Raw genomic sequence first — 24,743 nt, 5'->3', positions numbered from 1 at the left:
AAAGCCATTAGATGACATGGTGCTTACAGTGACTCATAACATTGGACTTTCAATTGGCCAGTTCTACAATATTCCTGCTTAAAATTAGCCTTTTACAGGGTAGTAGAAAACTCCACACGTACATGTCACAAAGGACAGTGGGCCACTCATCCATGTAAGATCCTAAATAAGTAGTACACTCACCGAACACACTATATATGTCAGGTAAAGTAACTGACTCACCAGTTTCATCACTAACGGGTTATTCCCATTTTAGCTCTTCATGAGTGAGATGGAAATAATCCATCCTGAAGGCCAAACAATGGAAACCACAGAGCTCCTTCCATAGCTTCAACTCTACAGGAGAGGGGCAAAGATAGAGGATTCATATCTCATTCATGTCAGTCATGGAAGGCCAAGATGGGAGTAATCATTTCAACTGGTATCCTCAAGACAATTTTTAGACCTTAAAAGTTTTGTCAACTACTTGGACAACCTCTTCTCACTCTGAATGTGTGTCCCTAGTAAATAAAAACACCTATACTCAACTTCGGTGGCAGTGCCGTTCCAGCAGTATCAGCATTCGCATTCTCGGGGCTTACATGAGGTTGATACGTCACATGAGCCCTGCACCCAATCAGTGCTGGATTCACTGTCCCTGCCTTTGGACGTATAAGTAATTAAGAGTAAATGAGCGGCCTCTAGTATATGTGTTTTTATTTTAACGGAGGAAACATTGAGATGGAGAAGTTGTCCTAGTAGTGGGCACTTTATTTCCAGTAACTACCTCTGGAAGCTCATCAAGAGAATGCCAAGAGTGTGCAAAGCAGTAATCAAAGCAAAAGGTGGCTACTTTGAAGAACCTAGAATATAAGACCTATTTTCAGTTGTTTCACACTTTTTTGTTAATTATATAATTCCACATGTGTTAATTCATAGTTTTGATGCCTTCAGAGTGAATCTACAATTTTCATAGTCATGAAAATAAAGAAAACTCTTTGAATGAGAAGGTGTGTCCAAACTTTTGGTCTGTACTGTATATTTACGTCAGAGTTAGAGTCTCTGCCTTTGATGTAGACTCGCATGCCGAGCCCACAAGTTTCCCCACAGATAATGACTGATTTAATCAACCATCATGTGCCTTAAACAGCCCCGGGTATTAACCAGTTAAATCCAACTGTGTCAATCACTGACAGCGGGATTTAATTAACCCCTTCACTACCTTTGACGTACCTATACATTGTGGTCGGGTAGGAGTTCCCGACCTTTGACGTATAGGTATGTCATGACGATGGTGCAAGGAAGGAAAAGTACGGCTGATTAGGGCGCTCAGACCAAGACAGACACTTGGTTTAGATAGAAAACAAACTTCTTTACTTAGTCATTATCTCCTTTTCTATCTAAACCAAGTGTCTGTCTTGGTCTGAGCGCCCTCATCAGCTGTACTTTTCTTTCCTTGCATTTTACACCCTTCTGGGTGAGCGGCTTGGAGCACAGACCCAGCAGACTATCAACCATCCTGCAGGATCTGAAAGACGGAGGACCTGCGGTGACATCAGCATCACGTGACATTCCACGTGACCAGCTAACCTCCAAACCCGGATGCGGGGACGGCGAATGGTGCATGATAAGCACCGCAGGCTCTGCAAACGTGGTTATGCCGGTAGCATAACCACAGCAGGTTAGTGTACTTTGTTTTTCACCTCCTCCACTTGACCACCGGATACCACACCAGGAGCGCCCCCCTCCTCGCTTCTATTTTGCTTCTATGACAATGGTGAAGACACAAGAGCGGTGCCTGCATGATCGACATCGGCGTGATAGTCAGACACCTGTTGTAATAGCCAGGCGTGATGCCCCCAATGCCCATGGCTGTTTAACCACCTGAAGTCAATCTCAACATTTAGGGGGGGCTAAAAAAAGGGAGGGGGCTCCCTCTCCCGTCCGATTGACGTCACCGCTACGTCATTGCGAGGGCCCTATCATTGTCGTGGAAACCCGGGGTCATCATGACGGCCTATGAGTCAGCTAGCTACACGAGCCTGTTAAGACCATAAAAATATCATGTGCCTGAAAATGGTACCAATACAAATATCAGCTTGTCCTGCAAAAAACAAGCCCACACATGACTCTGTTGGCAGAAATGTAGAAAAATTATAGCTCTCAAGATATGGCGATGCAAAAACTTGTTTTTTGCAAACAAGCAAAAAAAAAAAAAAGGTGTGATAGCAGCCAAACATAAAAAAACTATATAAATCTGGTACCGCTGTAATCGTACTGACCTGAAGAATAAAGTCATCTAATCACTAAGACCGCACGAGGAATGCAGTACAAAATAAGTGAAACAAATTCTTCACCTCCTGTTGATTTGTTCATTCTGCCTCTCAAAGATAAAGCTCGGCTCACATTTATCCTACGCTCTGCACTGAGCGCTTACACCAGGGTTTCCGTGTAAATCTCTGAAATACGTGAATCAGACGGAACCGACTGAAAATTCCCTATAAATGAGGCAGATGAAGGATCTGTGATCCAGCTAAATGACGAAAAAGATGACAGCACTCTGTACCCTACAGGAATGCTCACTACTGTAGGATTCCTAAAATATTTTTGACAAATAGGCACTTTATAAGCACAGAGGCACTTTCTTATCTATTCTATTTTGGAGCAATTCTGGTCTCTCTTAGCTGGTGCCTTCCCCAATATAAAGTACACTCCCTTAATGACATCTCCTAACGGAGAAAGAAATGCATCGGGAGGGAATTTTTCTGGGGGAAAAAGCCTTACTTTGGAACTGCCCTTGTCAGGGCAGGAGGTAATGCAGGGGGCACAACAGGGTGAGGCATGCTTCTACCCATATGGACATGACCCGGATGTCAGCCTGTAAATGAATTGGGTCACATCCACACATTTTCCTTCTCTTGCCTTCACATTTACTGCTCTAGAGCACTTTATTTGCCATTTAGTCCTATACATTTATTGATTTTTGACCAAAAATGAATGTGTGTATTATTGACAGCTCTCTCTCCATCAATAGTTATATCCCGACACTACAAGGAGTGTTTTTTTGAGTTTTTTTCTGGATCATGGCCACTTTGCTGGATACAATAGTTTTTAATTGGCATAAATAAAAATTAATTTTTAGACGACCCTATAAGCTGTTAATCTATTGTTTCGGGAAAACACCCATGGAGTCAAAATGGTTGCTACAATTTCTAAAACGGGATCATCTGAAGGGGGATTCTGCACTTCTGGCACTTAGGGGCTCTGTGTATGGAGTCTGCAAGCTGTTCTACGATAATTTGTTCTCAGAGTGTCAAATAGCGCTCCGTCCCTCCCGAGTCTCCCCGTGTGGCTGAGCAGGACTGTACGGCCACATACGGGGTATTTCTACATTCAGCAGAAACTGCGGGACACATTTTGGTGCCATTTTTACCCATTTCTCAGTGTGAAAATGTAAAATCTGGGGCCAAAACTAAATTTCTGTGGGAAAGCTGAAATTATTTTTTTTTCACTGCCCAATGGTATAAACTCATGTGACCAGGGATGAGCGAGTATGCTCGCTGCTCGGGTGCCCTCCGAGTATTTTGGGCATGATCGGAGACTTAGTTTTTGTCGCCGTAGCTGCATGATTTGCAGCTGCTAGACAGCCTGAATACATGTGGGGATTGCCTGTTTGTTAGGGGATCACATGTATTCAGGCTGTCTAGTAGCCGCAAATCATGCAGCTGAGGCGACAAAAACTTAATGTCCTGTGTCTCCTGGCTTTTTGGTTCCTAGGAGTGCCAGTGGGACCAGCGGCATGGTTGTCGTCACAGCAGTGTGAACGGGTTCTTACATCAGCAGCCATCGCCCCCCTGCAGAGGTCATACACTGTGACAGCCATTAGTGGGGGGCGTCCTGGCCCCTATAACAAGTGCCCTCAGATGGCGCCACATTGCAGACCACCACCTCGGTCAGGTTACCGTTGCCTGACCCACTCACAGCGCCGAGTGTATGTATACCTGCTGCCGGTGCCGCCATCTTGCCAGCCGTTCGTTCGTAGGAACAGTAGACTTGTACGTCGTTACTAAGCAACCAGAAGAAGCAGAGGCGGCCGCCATGTGTAAGTCTCGCCCTCCTTTTTTGAAAATTGCAGTAAAGACAAAACCACACAAAAAAAAGCCTAAAATGTATTGGTCTTGAAAAGACTCCTGTTGTGCTATATTCCAGTACATTTTTCTTTATGCATTCCGCTTCATAGCAGTATCTTTCCCAAAACAAAGATGGCGGCCTCTGTCTCGGTGCGTACGTCACCTCCTACCATAGAGCACTAGGATGTGAGGAGATAGACGTGACTGGTGAACTCTATGACCGCTCCTATAAATGCACAGGGCATGGAACGTAAGAGACGAAATGACCAGCTGGGCTGCAGAGGCCGGAAATGGAGAGCTGCGCTGCTGCAAAGGCACATTGCCACCGGGGCGATTAACCCTTTCATGGCCGGGGAGCGTGCTTGGATTTTCCTCCTCTTGTTTCAGGAGCTCTGGCTTTTTTTAACTATAACCAAAATGAGGGCTTTTTTTCAGGTACAGTTCATTCCAATGACATAAACTATTTTAACAATACAGTGTACTGGAAAGCAGAAAAAAAAAGCAATATTGCAGTTCCAGCATTTTTAGGTTTTGTTTTTACAACATTCGTTGCAACGTAAAAATTGATTCTTCACGTCGGTTGGATTACGGCAACAAAACACCCGTTCAGTTTATTATTTTGCTGTGGGAAAAATCTGAAGTTTGTTTAAAAAAAAAAAAAAAAAAAAATTTAAAAAATCTTGACTTGTCACCTTTTTGTGAGACCAGTACGTCTTACTTTTCTATCCATAGAGCAGAGTACGGCTGTGTTTGTTGCAGTCTGACATCTTGGATACCATTTTGGGGTGTGTATATATATATATATATATATATATATATAACATTTTGATGGCTTATTATTTTTTTTTTTTTTTGCGGGAAGAGCCGCATTAAAAGAAATGGCAATTTCTGTGTTCCTATTTTCTGTTTCTTTTTGTCACTTATCATAAGGTTTAAATATATATTTTGGTAGATCTGACTTTTGTTTTAGACACAACAATTTCAAATATGTTTATTGTTTTAAAGTTATTTAATGGGGGGGGGGGGGGGTAGTGATGTAAACTTATCAATACAGCTCTGGCAAAAATTAAGAGAGCACTTCTTAGTTTTATAAAAATCAGCTTCTCTCCATGTCTGACAGCCATTCCATTCCAGTGTCAGTTGAATTCCAACCAGCGTACACCTCATTCTACTTAATGTGCTTCTGATTAAGTGGTCACCTGATCCAAATCTTATTTAACAAAGTATAAAAACCCTGCTGTGGTGTTCACAATCCTCTTGCAATAGGACAAGCTGGATTAGGGGCGGACACAGACTGTAGTGGGCCCCTGTGCAAGAAATTTTTTGTGCCCCCCAACCCTTCATAGGGCAACAAAGTTATTTGTTGTTATCTAATATTGAGGCTATGCAGGGCTGGACATAATATCTGTATAGAACATAATGTAACCCCACCATAGAATATAATGCAGTCCCCCCATATAGTATAATGCAGCCCCTCCATAGAATATATGGCAACCCCCTCATAGGATATAATGTAGCCCCTCCATAGAATACAATGTAGCCCTCCTCATATAGTATAATGCAGCCCCCATAGAATATAATAAATATAATGCAGCCCCCCCATATTATATAACACAGCCTCCCCTTATAGAATATAATGTAAAATGTACCCCCCATGGTATATAACAGCTGCAAAGTATATAGCCCACCACCACATGGTATATAGCCCACCATGGTATAATACAGCCCAGCATGGTTTATAGCCGCCCAAAATGGTATAATACAGCCCAGCATGGTATACAGCCCCCCCCAGCATGGTATGATACAGAGCCCAGCATGGTATATAGCCCCCCCAGCATGGTATATAGCTCCCCCCAGCATGGTATGATACAGCCCAGCATGGTATATAGCTCCCCCCAGCATGGTATGATACAGCCCAGCATGGTATATAGCCCCCCCAGCATGGTATGATACAGCCAAGCATGGTATATAGCCCCCCCAGCATGGTATTATACAGCCCAGCATGGTATTTACCCCCCCCAGCATGGTATGGTACAGCCCAGCATGGTATATAGCACCCCCCAGTATGGTATAGTACAGCCCAGCATGGTATATAGCCCCCCCAGCATGGTATGATACAGCCCAGCATGGTATATAGCACCCCCCAGTATGGTATAGTACAGCCCAGCATGGTATATAGCCCCCCCAGCATGGTATGATACAGCCCAGCATGGTATATAGCCCCCCCAGCATGGTATGATACAGCCAAGCATGGTATATAGCCCCCCCAGCATGGTATTATACAGCCCAGCATGGTATTTACCCCCCCCCAGCATAGTATGGTACAGCCCAGCATGGTATATAGCACCCCCCAGTATGGTATAGTACAGCCCAGCATGGTATATAGCCCCCCAGCATGGTATGATACAGCCCAGCATGGTATATAGCACCCCCCAGTATGGTATGGTACAGCCCAGCATGGTATTTACCCCCCCAGCATGGTATGGTACAGCCCAGCATGGTATATAGCACCCCCCAGTATGGTATAGTACAGCCCAGCATGGTATGATACAGCCCAGCATGGTATATAGCACCCCCCAGTATGGTATAGTACAGCCCAGCATGGTATATAGCACCCCCCAGTATGGTATAGTACAGCCCAGCATGGTATATAGCACTCCCCAGCATGGTATAGCCCCCCCAGCATGGTATGATACAGCCCAGCATGGTATATAGCACCCCCCAGTATGGTATAGTACAGCCCAGCATGGTATATAGCACCCCCCAGTATGGCATAGTACAGCCCAGCATGGTATTTACCCCCCCCAGCATGGTATGGTACAGCCCAGCATGGTATATAGCACCCCCCAGTATGGTATAGTACAGCCCAGCATGGTATAATTTAAGAAAGAATAGAGGTACAGAGAGATACATAAAGTGCATGAATACTAATGCCAGAAGCCTCGCCAACAAAATGGAGGAATTGGAGTTAATGTTGTTGGAGCATAATTATGACATGGTGGGGATATCTGAGACCTGGCTGGACAAGAACCATGACTGGGCGGTTAATTTACAGGGCTATAGTCTGTTCAGAAATGACCGTACAAATAAGCGAGGGGGAGGCGTGTGTTTAAATGTAAAATCATCCTTAAAACCCATCCTTCGTGATAATATATATGAATCTAATGAAAATGTAGAGTCCCTGTGGGTAGAGATAAGGGGAGGGGGGAAAAATAATAAATTACTGATAGGGGTTTGTTATAAGTCTCCAAAAATAATGGAAGCAACAGAGAATATCCTCATAAAGCAAATAGATGAAGCTGCGACTCAAGGAGAAGTCATTATTATGGGGGACTTCAACTACCCTGAAATACATTGGGGAACCGAAACCTGCAGTTCCAGGAAAGGTAATAGGTTTTTGACTACTATGGGAGACCATTACCTTTCACAACTGGTTGAGGACCCAACAAGATGGGGGGCACTGCTAGACCTAATATTAACCAACAGGCCAGACCGCATATCAAATGTAAGGGTTGGGGGTCACTTGGGTAATAGTGATCACAAATTAATAAGTTTTCATGTATCCTTTAATAAGATGTGTAGTAGAGGGGTTACAAGGACACTAAACTTCAGGAAGGCAAATTTCCAACGGATGAGAGATGATCTTGGTGCAATTAACTGGGACGATATCCTGAGACATAAAAATACACAAAGAAAATGGGAGACGTTTATTAGCATCCTGAATAGGACCTGTGCACAATATATACCGTATGGGAATAAACATGCGAGAAATAGGAGGAAACCACTATGGCTAAATAGAGCTGTAAGGGGCGCAATAAGTGACAAAAATAAAGCATTTAGAGAATTAAAGCAAGTAGGTAGTGATGAGGCATTAAATAAATACAGAAGATTAAATAAATTCTGTAAAAAGCAAATCAAGACAGCAAAGATTTAGACAGAGAGACTCATTGCCAGAGAAAGTAAAAATAATCCCAAAATATTCGTTAACTACATAAATAGTAAGAAACTAAAAAAATGACAGTGTTGGCCCCCTTAAAAATAGTCTGGGTGAAATGGTGGAGGAGGATGAGGAAAAAGCCAATATGCTAAATGACTTTTTTTCGACAGTATTTACACGAGAAAATCCCATGACGGATAACATGATCAGGGATAAAAATTGTCCATTAAATGTCACCTGCTTAACCCAGCAGGAAGTACGGCAGCGTCTAAAAATCTCTAAAATTGACAAATCCCCGGGCCCGGATGGGATACACCCCCGAGTACTGCAGGAATTAAGCACAGTCATAGATAGACCATTATTTTTAATCTTTAAAGATTCCATAATAACAGGGTCTGTACCACAGGACTGGCGTATAGCAAATGTGGTGCCAATAATCAAAAAGGGGACAAATACTGAACTTGGAAATTATAGGCCAGTAAGTTTAACCTCAACTGTGGGTAAAATCCTGGAGGGTTTTCTAAGAGATACTATACTGGAGTATCTGGAGAAGAATAAACTTATGACCCAATATCAACATGGGTTTACAAGAGACCGTTCCTGTCAGACTAATCTGATAAGCTTTTATGAAGAGGTAAGTTCCGGACTGGCCCAAGGGAATGCAGTGGACGTGGTGTACATGGACTTTTCAAAAGCTTTTGATATGGTGCCACACAAAAGGTTGATACATAAAATGAGAACAATGGGGATAGGGGAAAATATGTGTAGGTGGGTTAAGAGCTGGCTCAGGGATAGGAAACAAAGGGTGGTTATTAATGGAACACACTCGGACTGGGTCACGGTTAGCAGTGGGGTACCACAGGGGTCAGTTTTGGGCCCGCTTCTTTTTAACATATTTATTAATGACCTTGTAGGGGGCATAGAGAGTAGAATTTCAATATTTGCAGATGACCCTAAACTCTGCAGGGTAATCAATACAAAGGAGGACAATTTTATATTACAGGAGGATTTATGTAAACTATAAGCTTGGGCTGATAAATGGCAAATGAGCTTTAATGGGGATAAATGTAAGGTCATGCACTTGGGTAGAACGAACAAGATATATAATTATGTGCTTAATTGTAAAACACTGGGCAAAACTGTCACTGAAAAAGACCTGGGTATATGGGTGGACGACAAACTCACATTTAGCGGCCAGTGTCAGGCAGCTGCTGCAAAGGCAAATAAAATAATGGGATGCATTAAAAGAGGCATAGATGCTCAGGAGGAGAACATAATTTTACCTCTATATAAGTCACTAGTGCGACCACACTTAGAATACTGTGTACAGTTCTGGTCTCCGGTGTATAAGAAAGACATAGCTGAACTGGAGCGGGTGCAGAGAAGAGTGACCAAGGTTATTAGGGAACTAGGGGGTCTGCAATACCAAGACAGGTTATTACACTTGGGGCTATTTAGTTTTGAGAATCGAAGGCTTAGGGGTGATCTTATTACAATGTATAGATATATGCGGGGACAATACCAAGACCTTTCTAATGATCTTTTTACTCTTAGACCTGTGACGGGGACAAGGGGGCATCCTCTACGTCTGGAGGAAAGAAGGTTTAAGTGTCAGAGACACCACACTACACTTGCTCATAGAGCCAGTGCGCGTGTCCTGAGTACAGAAGCAGTGCTAAGAGTTACCTGGGGAGAAGGGCAGCAGAGGTGACAAAGCGTGCTACAAGCTAATAGTGTCAGGGTCCAGTCAGCGCTAGAAAGTAAAGAGGCACGGGACCTGCGGACACTGAAAATGAGCAAGCTTGCACAGGACCTATGGTCATGTGACTGCAAGGGGGCGAGGCTTAGCGTCAGAGAAGCCAGAGAACTCAGATTATGGCAAAGCAGAAGTCATGCACAGTACAGACCAGCGAGGTACAGGAGGGATAAACAGACGGGAGGTCAGACAAAGCAAAAGGTCATACACAAGATATCAGTACAGTACCAGGGAGGAGACAGAGCGGATAATCAGGGCCAAGCAGAGATCAAAACCAAACAGACATAGGAGGTACCAGGCAGAATCCAAAGCGATATCCAGAGAACAGACCGAGTCATACACAGAGAATCAAGTAACCAGAACACAGCACTAACACACTCAGGGGTCACCACACAATGCCAAGGGCGAAAGTATAACTGACAGGGATGGGAGCGTTCTGAGGCTATAAGAAGCCTCCCCCAGAACTAGGGAGAGGCCACAATCATAGCCCCAGGTGTGCAGGTAAGCCTGCACCGGGATCACAACCTTTAACCCCAGAAATGCCAGTCATCAGCACTGGTTCCAGACATTAACCCCACGTGTGCGAGTCAAACCCGCACTGAGATCATGACAGTACCCCCCTCTCAACGGGGGGCCTCTGGACCCCCAGGCTTGCCCGGGTACCTAGCATGGAAAGCCCGCACCAGGCGATCAGCATGCAGCAACCGGTCCGGTACCCAGGACCTGTCTTCCGGTCCATACCCCTTCCAATGAACTAGGTACTGTACCGACCGCCGTACCAACCTGGAATCTACGATATGACCAACCTCATACTCCACCTGCCCCTCGACCAAAACAGGAGGAGCAGCAGACTCGGAGTCTCCCCGGACTGCTTCAAAAGGTTTCAGTAGAGATTTGTGGAAGACGCTAGGGATCTTGAAAGAGGGTGGAAGGCACAGCCTATACGCCACTGGATTGATTTTTTTCCACAATCTTGTACGGGCCAATGAATTTGGGTCCCAACTTGGCTGACGGAATCTTTAACTTAATGTTTCGCGTGGAGAGCCAAACTTTCTCTCCCACCCGAAACATGGGACCAGGTGTTCGTTTCCTGTCCGCGAAAAACTTATACCTGCCTTGAGACCTAGATATACTCCGCTGAACTTCTGCCCATGTATCTTTTAACCACTGAACAGAGTCCTCAGCCCCGGGACACCCCGAATCCAGACGAGAAAACTCACCAAAATGAGGACTGAACCCATAGTTAATCAAGAAAGGGGACCTACCAGTGGATTGACTCACCCGACTATTGAAGGCAAATTCAGCCAACGGCAGTGCATCGCACCAGTCATTCTGTCTAGCAGAGGTTAGACACCTGAGGATCTGTTCCAGGGACTGGTTAGTGCGCTCCGTCTGCCCATTGCTCTCTGGAGGGTATGCAGATGAAAAGGACAGAGACATACCTAATTTTTTGCAGAAAGCACTCCAAAACTTAGCCACAAACTGCACACCACGATCAGACACCACATTCAGGGGTACCCCATGCAACCGGACCACATGCTGCACAAACAACCTGGACAACGTCTCAGCTGACGGTAGTGCCGACAGGGGTACGAAATGAGCCTGCTTAGAAAACCTGTCCACCACTACCCATACCACTGTATTACCCTTAGATGGAGGGAGATTGGTAACAAAATCCATGGATAAGTGAGTCCATGGCCTTTCGGGCACTGCCAAGGGTATCAGCTCCCCTGCCGGCCAGCTATGAGAGCTTTTAGAACGAGCGCAGACCCCACAACCAGCAATTAATTTTTTTATGTCCGAACCAAGGGTAGGCCACCAAAAGATCCTAGCCACCGCCAGACGTGTGGCTGAAATACCAGGGTGAGCACTCAGCTTGGATTCATGGAACTCCTGCAAGAGTTTCAGGCGAAGTTGCTCTGGGACAAACAACTTCCCCTCCGGCTTGGCCGCCGAGGCCTGCGACTGGGCCCCCTGAATCTCCCGTTCCAATTCAGATGAGACCTCTGCTATTACAACCCCAGGGTGAAGAATGGAGGATGGTGGCTCAGGGGGCGACACCGGCTGAAAACTGCGTGATAAGGCGTCAGCCTTGACATTCTTGGACCCTGGACGAAATGTAATCGTAAACTGAAAACGGGAAAAAAAAGTGACCAACGGGCCTGTCTGGGCGTTAGTCTTTTAGCAGACTCGATGTACGACAAATTTTTGTGATCCGTGATCACCTTAACCGGGTGACTGGCCCCCTCCAAAAAGTGCCTCCATTCTTCAAACGCCAATTTGACCGCAAGAAGCTCTCTATTGCCTACGTCGTAATTTCTTTCCGCAGCAGAGAACTTCTTGGAAAAGAAAGCACATGGCCTGAGGTTGGTTAGAGTGGCAGGTCCTTGGGACAACGCCGCCCCCACCCCCACCTCAGAGGCGTCCACTTCCACGACGAATGGTTTGGACGGATCTGGCTGCACTAACACAGGAGCAGACATAAAACATTTTTTCAGCGTTGCAAAGGCCTCTTTTGCGAGCGAGGACCAATTTCTCACATGCGCACCTTTGCATGTTAGATCCGTGAGAGGTTTGACCACTTGCGAAAACCCCCGGATAAATTTGCGGTAATAATTGGCGAACCCCAAGAAGCGCTGAAGACCCTTAAGATCTCGGGGTTGCACCCAATCTGCAATGGCCTGCACCTTCTTGGGGTCCATGCGAAAACCCTCACCGGATACAATTAACCCCAAAAAGGACAACTCTTGTACACAGAATACACATTTCTCCAATTCGGCATACAAATGATTTTCTCTAAGCCTTTGGAGCACAGTTCGTACATGTTCCAAATGAGAATACTTGTCGGGGGAATATATCAAAATATCATCTAAGTAGATAACGACAAAACGACCAATGAGATCCGAGAATACCACGTTGATGAAATTCTGAAATATGGCAAGGGCGTTGGTAAGACCAAACGGCATGACTAAATTTTTAAATAGTCCCTCGGTCGTGAGGAACGCGGTTTTCCATTCATCCCCCTCTCGGACCCTTATCAGATTATATGCCCCCCGAAGGTCCAGTTTAGAAAACCACTTTGCCCCTGATAGTTGGTTACATAAATCGGGAATCAACGGAAGGGGGTACGTATTCCGTACAGTAATTTGATTAAGCTCCCGGAAGTCGAGACAGTGACGTAACGCGCCATCTTTTTTCTTTACAAAAAAGAAACCTTCCGCCACAGGTGAGACTGAAGGACGTATGTGTCCTTTGCGCAGACTTTCAGTAATATACTCCTTCATAGCCAAGCACTCAGGACCGTACAAATTAAACAGACGGGCTTTGGGTAATTTAGCCCCCGGGACCAGCTCAATAGCGCAGTCAAAGGGTCTATGTGGCGGTAACGTCTCGGCCTCACTTTCGGAGAATACATCTTCGAAGTCCTTCAGGCATTCCGGAATACCTTCCAGCTCGACAGATGATACAGACACAGATTTAACAGGTTCAACCAGCAGTGCGGATTTATCACATAACTCAAAATCATTAAACCCCCATTGTACAATCTCCCCCGTTTTCCAGTTAATAACTAGGTTATGGCGTTGTAACCAGGGCATGCCCAACACCAACCCTGCAGGTAGATTGTCCAGCACAAAACAACTTATGTTTTCCACATGAGTAGCGCTCACTCTGAGCAAAAACACCTCAGACATAAAGCGAATTCCCTCCTTAGTGAGGGGAGAGGAGTCAATGGCCATCACCTTGATCGGAACCTTGAGCCTAACTGTCCCTATCTTGCAGTGTGTGACCAATTGGGAGTCAATAAGATTAATAGATGATCCACAGTCCACGAAGGCTGTAGAGGAAAAAGAACTACCATCCACAAACAGTTCCACAGGCAGTACTACTTTAGAAAACGAGGAAAATGGTACCTGAGGGTCTGAGCAGCCTCTCCGTTGACTACTCAGACCTAGTCGTTTCCCGCCGACCGGGTTTGAAGACGGGCAATTCGGGCACTCCCTTTTCCAATGTCCCGTTTTACTGCAGTAAAAGCATAACTGCTTGTCCTTCCGGCGTTTCCTCTCCGTATCCTTCAGGGAGAGGGCGCCTACATCCATGGGCTCAGGGGCAGTCTCTTTTCCACTGGGGAATAATGGAGTATCCACCTGCATCACCCCTCTGGCCCGCAGCCTGCGGTCCATCCGGACGGCCTGGGTCATGGCGTCCTCGAGAGAGTTAGGTGGGGGATGTAACGCCAAGGCATCCTGCAGCCGCTCGGACAAGCCTCTGCGAAAGAGTCCTCGGAGTGCGGCGTCGCTCCAAGAGACCTCTGCCGCCCAGCGGCGGAACTCAGAACAAAACCACTCAGCTGAGTGTTTCCCCTGACAGACACTCATCAACATGTCCTCTGCCAATCGCACTCGGTCAGGTTCATCATAAATGTGCCCGAGGGCCTCAAAGAATGCATTCACTGACATACGTTCAGGAGCAGAGGAAGACAGAGAGAAAGCCCATGCTTGCGGAGCCCCCCGAAGTAGGGAAATAATGACCCCCACCCTTTGGAACTCATCCCCGGAGGAGCGGGGCCTTAGAGAAAAAAAAAGCTTGCATCCTTCTCTGAAAGACCTGAACTCCTTTTTATCCCCTGAGAAAAGGTCTGGCAATTTGACCGGAGATTCGGGGGACGCTAATGACACATCCCTACCCCCAGAACTTGAAGCCCCTGCATCGACAGCCCCCTGCACAGTAACCACCAACTGTTGCTGGGTCTGGGCCATCGTGCGTTGTTCCACATTGCGCTTATGGAACATTTGGGTCAGGTGCTTGACCTGATCAGCCAAGGCTTGTATGGGATCCATGAGGATAACACACACCTTTTTTTTTTTTTTTTTTTTTTTTTCTTCCCTTCAGAAAAAAAAACCCTGAAACGGTCAGTTATAATGTCATAGAGCCAGTGCGCGTGTCCTGAGTACAGAAGCAGTGCTAAGAGTTACCTGGGGAGAAGGGCAGCAGAGGTGACAAAGCGTGCTACAAGCTAATAGTGTCAGGGTCCAGTCAGCGCTGGAAAGTAAAGAGGCACGGGACCTGCGGACACTGAAAATGAGCAAGCTTGCACAGGACCTATGGTCATGTGACTGCAAGGGGGCGGGGCTTAGCGTCAGAGAAGCCAGAGAACTCAGATTATGGCAAAGCAGAAGTCATGCACAGTACAGACCAGCGAGGTACAGGAGGGATAAACAGACGGGAGGTCAGACAAAGCAAAAGGTCATACACAAGATATCAGTACAGTACCAGGGAGGAGACAGAACGGATAATCAGGGCCAAGCAGAGATCAAAACCAAACAGACATAGGAGGTACCAGGCAGAATCCAAAGCGATATCCAGAGAACAGACCGAGTCATACACAGAGAATCAAGTAACCAGAAAACAGCACAAACACACTCAGGGGTCACCACACTATGCCAAGGGCAAGAGTATAACTGACAGGGATGGGAGCTTCCTGAGGCTATAAGAAGCCTCCCCAGAACCAGGGAGAGGCCACAATCATAGCCCCAGGTGTGCAGGTAAGCCTGCACCGGGATCACAACCTTTAACCCCAGAAATGCCAGTCATCAGCACTGGTTCCAGACATTAACCCCACGTGTGCGAGTCAAACCCGCACTGAGATCATGACATTAAGCATAATAACAGACGCGGATTCTTTACTGTAAGAGCAGTAAGACTATGGAACTCTCTGCCATATGATGTTGTAATGAGTGATTCCCTACTAAAATTTAAGAGGGGACTGGATGCCTTTCTTGAAAAGTATAATATTACAGGGTATATACACTAGTTTCCTTAGTGTTGCGTTGATCCAGGGAGCTAGTCTGATTGCCGTATGTGGAGTCGGGAAGGAATTTTTTTCCCCAATGTGAAGCTTACTGTTTGCCACATGGGGTTTTTTTGCCTTCCTCTGGATCAACATGTTAGGGCAAGTTAGGATATGGGTTGAACTAGATGGACTTAAAGTCTCCCTTCAACCTTAATTACTATGTTACTATGTTGCCCCCAGTATGGTATAATACAGCCCAGCATGGTATATAGCCCCCCCAGCATGGTATGATACAGCCTAGTATGGTATATTGCCCCCCCAGCATGGTATGATACAGCCCAGCATGGTATATAGCACCCCCAGTATGGTATAGTACAGCCCAGCATGGTATATAGCACCCCCCAGCATTTTATATAGCCCCCCAGCATGGTATATAGCCCCCCCAGCATGGTATGATACAGCCCAGCATGGTATATAGCCCCCCAGCATGGTATATAGCCCCCCAGAGTGGCCCCACAGTCCAGTACTCACACTGATTAAAAAAAACAACACACTCCTCACCTTCTCCTCGTGCCTGCGTTGCTTCCGGCTCCTGTCGCTCTCCTGCACTGCCTGGTACACAGTGAGAGCGTGATGACGTCATCGCGCCCCCGCTGCGTCAGAGGCAGAGCGGGGAATGATTGGAGAGGGAGCGTCAGCTGACGCTCTCTCCTCCAGGCTCCATCATTGCGGGGAGCGGGGTGGAGTCGGCGCTGGGGGCAGGCGGGCCCCCCTGCCTCACAGGGGCCCCTTTGCCTCCCGCAACGCTGCTCTCCTCATTGCACTACACATGGCCAATTTGAATTTTGCCCCTGAGCTGGATGGCAAAACAAGTGCTAGTAATATCCCAAAAGTAATAGGAATGAAAAAATAACTTTTAACCATGCCAAAGGAGTTGAAAATAAAAGTCTTGAGTGAGTAAAAGAAGGGCTCTATTCTGGATTTACTAGCAGAGGGATACATTGAGCGCCATGTTGCCTCCATCCTTAAAATTTCTAAGATGGCAGTCCATTACAACAAGGTCAAGCAGCAGACATTGGGAACAACAAAGCTACAGACCGGCAGAGGGCGAAAATGACTCTCTACTTACCGGGATGACCGTCATCTTATTCGAATGTCACTCAGCAACTGCAGGATGACATCAAGTGACCTACAAAAGGAATGGCAAATGGCAGCTGGGGTGAAGAGCACGGCAAGAACAATTTGTAACAGGCTCCTAGAAGAAGATCTCAAGTCATGTAAAGCTAGAAAAAAAAGCCTTTCATCAATGAGAAGCAAAGGGGAGCCAGGCTGAAGTTTGCAAAAGACCATAAATTGGACCATAGAGGACTGGAGTAAGGTAATCTTCTCTGATGAGTCTAACTTTCAGCTTTGCTCAACACCTGGTCATCTTAGACGGAGACCTGGAGAGGCATACAAGCCACAGTGTCTTCCACCCACTGTGAAATTTGGTGGAGGATCGGTGGTGATCTGGGGATGCTTCAGCAAGGTTGGAATTGAGCAGGTTAATCTTTGCGAAGGATGTATTAATCAAGCCGCATACAAGGTTATCCTGGAAAAACAGTTGATTCCTTCTGCTCAGGCAATGTTCCCCAGCTCTCTGGACTGTTTTTCCAGCAGGACAATGCGCCATGCCACATAGCTAGGTCAGTCAATGTGTGGATGAAGGACCACCACATCAAATCCCTGTCATGGCCAGCCCAATCTCCAGTCCTGAACCCCATTGAAAACTTCTGGAAGGTAAATCAAGAGGAAGATGGATAGTCACAAGCCATCAAACAAAGAAGAACTGCTAAAATGTTTGTACAAGGAGTGGCATAAGGTCACCCAAAAGCAGTGTGAAAGACTGGTGCTAAGCATGCCAAGACGCATGAAAGCTGTGATTAAAAATCATGGTTATTCCAGAAAATATTGATTTCTGATCTCTTCCTGAGTTAAAACATTAGTATTGTTGTTTCTAAATGATTATGAACTTGTTTTCTTAGCATTATTTGAGGTCTGAAACCACTGCATTTTTTTGTTATTTTGACTATTTCTCATTTTCTGAAAATAAATAAAAAATTTAGTGCTTGGAAATTCGGAGACATGTTGACAGTAGTTTACAGAATAAAGGAACAATTTACATTTTCCTCAAAAATATACCTATAAAGAGAAAAATCAGAAAAAAACTGAAAATTTTGAAGTGGTCTCTTAATTTTTGCCAGAGCTGTATTTTTTTTTCATAATTTTTAAAACTTAAATTATGGTAGTCCTTTTAGGGACTTGAAACTGCAAATTTTTTGATCACTTGTACTAAATACTGCAATACCGTAGTATTGCAGTATATAGGAAGCTCATGGTTCTATGAAGCTCGGCTTTTCCCAGCGAATGCGTTGGGAGCTGATTCATGAGCGCACCAGCAATAATGGCACTAAAACAAGTTGTCTTTTACTTTTTCATTGATCGGTCAGGGCCCGACACCCAGGTGACAAGATATTTGTCTACAATCAGAAGTGAATAAATGTTATGACCAGCAAGTTTCCGCAATAGCAATATATAAAACTCAAGAAGTCCAGCAGATTTGAATTTCTTGTGTGCCACGGTCACGGCAACTTGCGACTTATTACTAGCTCACTGATATACATGAGCAGGGAATAGGTCAGATTTTCAGGCCATAGGACGATTTACACATTGCAGTCATGTCACAGGGTTTTGTCTGAAATAAAATAATTTAAAAAAAAGCAGCCCACAAACAATGCCTATGTTAAGCAAGGGCTACAGGGAGACTTTGGCTGCAACACAAGCCACACAGCCAAAGATTGGCGTAGTCCACTGCAGGGCTGTGGAGTCGGTAAGCCAAACCTGTGACTCCGACTCCAACTCCGACTCAGACTCCACAACTCCGACTCCGACTCCCACACATATTGCTTATATTTAAGTGAAAAATTTATTGTAGTACAATGTGAACCTCAGACATTTAATCATTTTTATGATCCAATAATCAAGATATTTAGATAGAACAGAATATATATTGGTGTACTACCCGGTTTTCATTCTTTTTGGTACAGATACGATATGGATAGACAGATATGGATAAATGGATATATAGATAGAGCAGATTTCTAATCTGCTTTTGCTATTGAAAACATTATCTATGAGCTCAAAAACCTTTCAGGTGATGCAGTTTTTTAAAAAGATGATCAGCTTTTGCAGCTGAAAAACGTATCCTCAAAAAACACAGGAAAAACGCTGTGTGTGAATGTAGCCTTAGATCAGGAATATAACAGCCATTTATAGGACATTTCATAACTTTCCCAAACTCCTATGAAAAAATATTCAGCACATCCTGCATTGAATTACTGTACCCAATTTATTATATATTTTAGGAGTCGGAGTCGGTCCATTTTACACCGACTCCAACTCCGACTCCGACTCCACCAAAATGAGCACCGACTCCGACTCCACGACTCCGACTCCACAGCCCTGGTCCACTGGTTCATCACTGCACAATGCAAGTACATTTTATTGCATTGCGACAGAGGCGTAGCTAGGGGTTCAGCTTGGGGGGTGAGCCATCTGAGTGGGCCCCTAACCTCGGATTACAACTATGGTGGCACACCCTAATAGTGGATGAAGGAGAACCTCAGCAGATGATCCTGCTGTAACTACAAAAGCATCTCCACAAAGACCAGCACTGATATTACCATCATACTGTGACCATATAGTGGTAAAATGCCAGTCCTACAAAGCATACAAGTGATTACAGTGCACTTATAGGTGATGACTTACAGCTGACATTCTTTCTGATGGAATCGTTAACTTTTCACGTCTTTTTCCATCTGGCCCAGACCGACATGACAATTTCTTTAGCTAGGTCTCTGCAGAGATTACAACAAATACACATGACTTCTCGCATTTCCAGTACCATCCCCATCTATCTCCAACCTGCACAAATTCCCTATACTGATAATACCCCAATACTGAGCTTGTGCTTCTCTTGTGTACCTATTAATGCACCTGCTGTGTGGTACCAAAGCAATGTTCCTACTGCTTCACATAATAATGCCCACCACTATGACCTTACCTAGTAAAATGTCTCATTTGTGCCCTCACAGTACAATTCAATGAATGTGTCGCATGGATTTATGTCTTTTTACATCAATTAAGGAATTTCCTTTTAAAACCTTGCGGGGCAACACAGAACTAGACCCCAATCAGAGGACCATAAAACATCCAGACTCCTTATCTATGAACTGGTCCAATGTTTATATTTATGTTTCTCCCTCTCCCATATTGATAGTTCTGCTTCACGTCACTTGTCTTATCTATTGCATTTTTTCTAGGCTGTATTGTGCATAAATATGTGACTTCAGATTTTGTATTAGTCTAGCCTGATGAAGAGACCTGAGTAGTCTCGAAAGCTTGCAATGTATTACCATCTTTTCAGTTAGCCATTAAAAGGTATCAACTACTGAGGACTCTCAATCCTGAATATTTTTCAATTTCGATTAAACTTCTCAAAATTTTCATAAAATTTTTTTTTTTTTTTTTACTTACAGTAATAGATGAAAAATGAAGGTTCTTATTGCCCAATTGCCCAATTAATGTAAGCCCATCAACCACGGCCAAGGTGACCTCCCCCTGATGGGTCCCTGCTCTATAATTTAAGCCACTTCTGGGCCACCAGCCTATAATTTTGGAGCTTAATTATATATATATATATATATATATATATATATATATATATATAGAATGGGTACAGAAAGTATTCACACCCTTTACATTTTTTACTCTTTGTTTCATTGCAGAACTGGAGAGGATCTGCAAGGAAGAATAGCAGAGGATCCCCAAATCCAGGTGTGAAAAACTTGTTGCATCATTCCCAAGAAGACTCATGACTGGACTAGTTCTAAAGGGAGCTTCTACTCAATACTGCACAAAGGGTCTGATTACTTATGACCATGTGATATTTCAGTTTTTCTTTTTTAATAAATTTGCAAAAATCTCTATATTTCTGTTTTTGAGTCAAGATGGGGTGCAGAGTGTACATTAATGAGAAAAAAATGAACTTTTTTGAATTTACCAAATGGCTGCAATGAAACAAAGACTGAAAAATTTAAAGGGGTCTGAATACTTTCCTTACTCACTGTATCTAAATGAAGAATGATTTATTAATTCATGGTTTAGGAATCTGCACCATTTTGCATTTCTAGGACTTTAGTCTATGGGAATTCTTATGTGTTGTAGCTGAATAGGTTGATCTAAGGAATGTTGTCAATATATTCATGGAGTGTCACGGTGTTACCGCAACAGAGAGAGGCCAGAAGACCGCAACATCTGATTGCTCCTACTCCTGCACGGAAAACAAGCACTTCACCTTCTTTTTAAATGGTGTTAATCTCTTTTGGCAGAACGGGATAATCGGCCATGTTGGGAGCGCTGGGAAATAGAGCGAGCTAGGGTGCCCCCAAGTGTTAGAGGCAGGGAAGGATCCTCTTGTCCCGGGTCACCTGACAGCGGAGTCCTGACATTAGCTCTGACCGTAACCATTTTTTCTGATCCATTATTACTGCTCTGACAGATCAACTGCAGCAGCTCAGTCTGGAGGTTGCAGATTTACGTACGGTTGTTTTTCAGCATCCTAATACATCTGGTCTACGAACAATGTCTCCCAGGAAAACCATAGTGGAACCCAAGTTTGCTTTGCCTGACAAGTTTGTTGTTTTCAGGGAAGATTGTAAACTGTGCTTTAAATTACGTTCTGTTTCTTCAGGTACAGAGGAACAACGGGTGGGGATAATAATTTTGCTCCTTCAGGGGGACCCCCAAGCATGGGTGTTCTCTCTTCTGTCTGACTCCCAGTTGCTTCAGACGGAGGAGGAATTTTTCTGGTGCTTGGCCTTATATACGACGACCCCGATCGCATCTCCTTTGTTGAGTCCACACTGCTTCAACTTCAGCAAGGAAATTGGCCGGCGGAGGAGTATTGCTCTGAGTTTCGGAGGTGGGCCACAGAATCTAAGTGGAATGTCCCCGCACTCCGTAGCCAGTTCTGTGAGGGGTTTACAGTAAGGGTGAAGGATGGTTTAACCCTCTATGAGACTCCAAGGAGATCAGGACTGAGTCATCAGAGGAACCCATGCAGGTGGGTGCGGCAACTCAATGTAGAAAACTGTTGTTCGGCGAAAAGGGGAAGTGTGTTTTTACTCTGGTAAAAAGGGCCATTTCATGGGCATGTGTCTTTCCTGACCTCACAGAAAACATCCGCCGGAAAACTAAGTGGCCCAGGTTGCGGGGAGGTTAGCAACCAGGGGGTACTTATCACCTCCGTGGGTAGGACACAATTTTTTCTGCTAGCTGAAATTCACCTGGGTGAAATTATGGTAGCTGCATCACATCTAATGTGGTGTACCTAATCATTTGTACTAAATGTCCAACTGGGGGTCTGTATGTTGGGGAGACAGGGCAAAAACTGAGAACAAGGATGAATTCTCATCGTCACACAATAAGAGAAAAAAGAATGGATCTACCTGCTGCAAAACATTTTTGTATCCCTGGTCACAGCATGATGGACATTAAATTACTTGTATTAAAAGGTAACGTCAAGTCTCAGAGAGACAGGAGGGTCTCTGAGTACAAATTTATGAAAACTTTTGACACTCTCATTGCTGGAATGAATGTGTCTCATGGATTTAAGTCTTTTTACATCAATTAAGGAATTTGCTCTTCAGACCTTCTGGGGTCATCACACAGCACAGAACTAGACCCCAATCAGAGGGCAATAAAACCTTCACACTGCTTATCTATGAACTGTTCCATTATTTGTGTTTAGCCCTCTCCCATAATGACAATGCTGCTCCACATCACTTGTCTTATCTATTGACTTATTTATGTACTGTCTTTGTATAAATATGTTATTCTTCAGATTTTGTATTAGTCTAGCCTGATGAAGAGACCTGCGTAGTCTCGAAAGCTTGCAATGTGTTACCATCTTTTCAGTTAGCCATTAAAAGGTATCAACCACTGAGGACTCTCAATTCTAAACATTCTTCTATCTACTGGCTAACACGGTACAAAGATATATATCTTTAATGTGGTAGACATGTTAGCATTTCTGGACAGTGGAGCGGGGTTTATCTTGATCAATGCTAGGTTCCTCCAGGTACGAGGCCTCAATCCATATACTCTATCCAGACCCATTCCCATAATCGCCATCGACTCCACCCCTTTGAAACAGTGGTATTTTACTCAAGTCCTCTGAGGTTTACATCTTCAGGTAGGGGCCATGCATTCTTTGGTAATACAAAAACAAACAAGAAAACCGACCATATAGTCCACTAAAATAATTTTTTATTATTATAATTCAGGTTAAAAAACAATGGAACATACAATGTAAAATGATTATAATATACAGAAAAAAGGGACGCAAACCCAGGAGAAGGTAAATGCAAAAATTGTCTATGATTATTGAATATATGAATATTACCTATGATGCAGTACAATATGATAGTACCATATATTCACTCTGAATAAAGTGACATGTGCAGGTGCAAAGAATTAAAATATATAATCAGTACTGCTAAGAATATAATAGTACCATGTGCTAGTGATCTTAGGAAAAAAAAAACAATTCTTATGCTGCCACTCTAAATAGGTAAACCAAACACTTTAGTACATAGATATGGGGAGTGATATTACAGCACATTATGTGATGTAAAAAAATCAAAAGCTGGTAATCCCAATACTCATAAGAGTAGCATTAAAAATGGTGAGGCAGACAATATATACAAATACGTGCAATAAAAAACCCATCCAAGGAGAAAGAATATGTATTAAAAGGGTCAGTAAACTTACTGGGTAATAGGGAATGTCTGCTCCTGGATGGCTTCCACCCCAACACGCATTTTGGCACATAGCCCTCGTCAGGGGATGGCGCAGTAGCATAGCTACACTGCGACAGAGCAGGGAGAATCGATCATCTCCCTGCTCTGCTCTCATCTGTGTGCACAGGACCTGTGATGAGGTCACAGGATGGGAGGAGTTGGGGTCTCAGTGTCTGCAGGACTCTGCTGTGCTGGTTGTCATCATGCTGGATGAGGGGAAGTTTATGTATGGGGTCAGGGGGGGGTTTGCAGGGTGCAAGTAGCAGAGCCGTATGTGTACGAGGTGTGCGGAGCCGTGAGTGTACGAGGTGTACGGAGCGTAGCCGTGTGTACGAGGTGTACGGAGCGTAGCCGTGTGTGTACGAGGTGTACGGAATGGAGCCCTGTGTGTACGAGGTGTATGGAACCGATCTCTGTTTGTACAAAGTGTACGGAACGGAGCCCTGTGTGTACAAAGTGTCCGGAACGGAGCCCTGTGTGTACAAAGTGTACGGAATGGAGTCCTGTGTGTACAGGGTGTACGGAGAGGAGTCACATGTGTATGGAGCGGAGCCGTGTGTGTACGAGGTGTACAGAGCGGAGCCGTGTGTGTACGAGGTGTACGGAGTGGAGCCGTGTGTGTACGAGGTGCACGGAGCGGAGCCGTGTGTGTACGAGGTGTATGGAGCCACGTGTGTACGAGGTGTACGGAGCGGAGCCGTGTGTGTACGAGGTGTACAGAACAGAGCCCTGTGTGTACAAAATGTACAGAGCTGAGCCGTGCGTGTACCGAGTGGAGCCACGTGTACGACGTGTACTGAGCGGAGCCATGTGTGTATAAGGTGTATGGAGCGGAGATGTGTATGAGGTGTACGAAGCGGAGCCGTGTGTTTATGAGGTGTACGGAGCGGAGCAGAGTGTGTACGAGGTGTACGGAACGGAGCTATGTGTCTACAAAGTGTACGGAATAGGGCCCTGCGTATACAAAGTGTATGAAGCTGAGCCATGTGTATACTGGGTGTATGGAGTGTAGCCACATGTGTATGGAGCGGAGCCGTGTGTACAAGGTGTAGGGAACAGAGCCCTGTGTGTACAAAGTGTACGGAGCTGAGCCGCGTGTGTACGGGGTGTACGGAGTGGAACCACATGCGTATGGAGTGGAGCCGTGTGTGTATGTGTGTATGGGGTGTACAGAGCGGAGCCGCGTGTGTATGGGGCAAACGAAATGAAGCCCTGTGTGTACGAAGTGTACGGAGCTGAGCCGTGTGTG

At 44.9% G+C, this 24,743-nt stretch overlaps 1 protein-coding gene and 1 long non-coding RNA gene across 2 annotated transcripts in view; one reads left to right on the top strand and one right to left on the bottom strand.

Annotated features, from left to right (window-relative positions):
* Positions 1 to 4,129, bottom strand: part of INIP (INTS3 and NABP interacting protein) — a 43,529-nt gene extending 39,400 nt beyond the window's left edge. The window contains exon 1 of the mRNA XM_073549691.1: positions 3,981 to 4,129. Within this exon, the coding sequence (XP_073405792.1) occupies positions 3,981 to 3,999 (19 nt within the window). The 5' untranslated portion in view covers positions 4,000 to 4,129. The remainder of the gene's footprint in view (positions 1 to 3,980) is intronic.
* Positions 4,130 to 4,322: 193 nt separating this feature from the next.
* Positions 4,323 to 20,618, top strand: LOC141052455 (uncharacterized). The gene is made up of 2 exons (XR_012220813.1): positions 4,323 to 4,544; positions 20,420 to 20,618. It is a non-coding gene; the product is annotated as an uncharacterized lncRNA (long non-coding RNA).
* Positions 20,619 to 24,743: the final 4,125 nt, after the last annotated feature.

Source organism: Dendrobates tinctorius, unplaced genomic scaffold, assembly GCF_039654945.1.
Source record: "Dendrobates tinctorius isolate UK_male_01 unplaced genomic scaffold, ASM3965494v1 ptg000160l, whole genome shotgun sequence".
Taxonomy (NCBI): Eukaryota; Metazoa; Chordata; class Amphibia; order Anura; family Dendrobatidae; genus Dendrobates; species Dendrobates tinctorius.
This window is presented reverse-complemented; position numbering and strand designations above follow the sequence as displayed.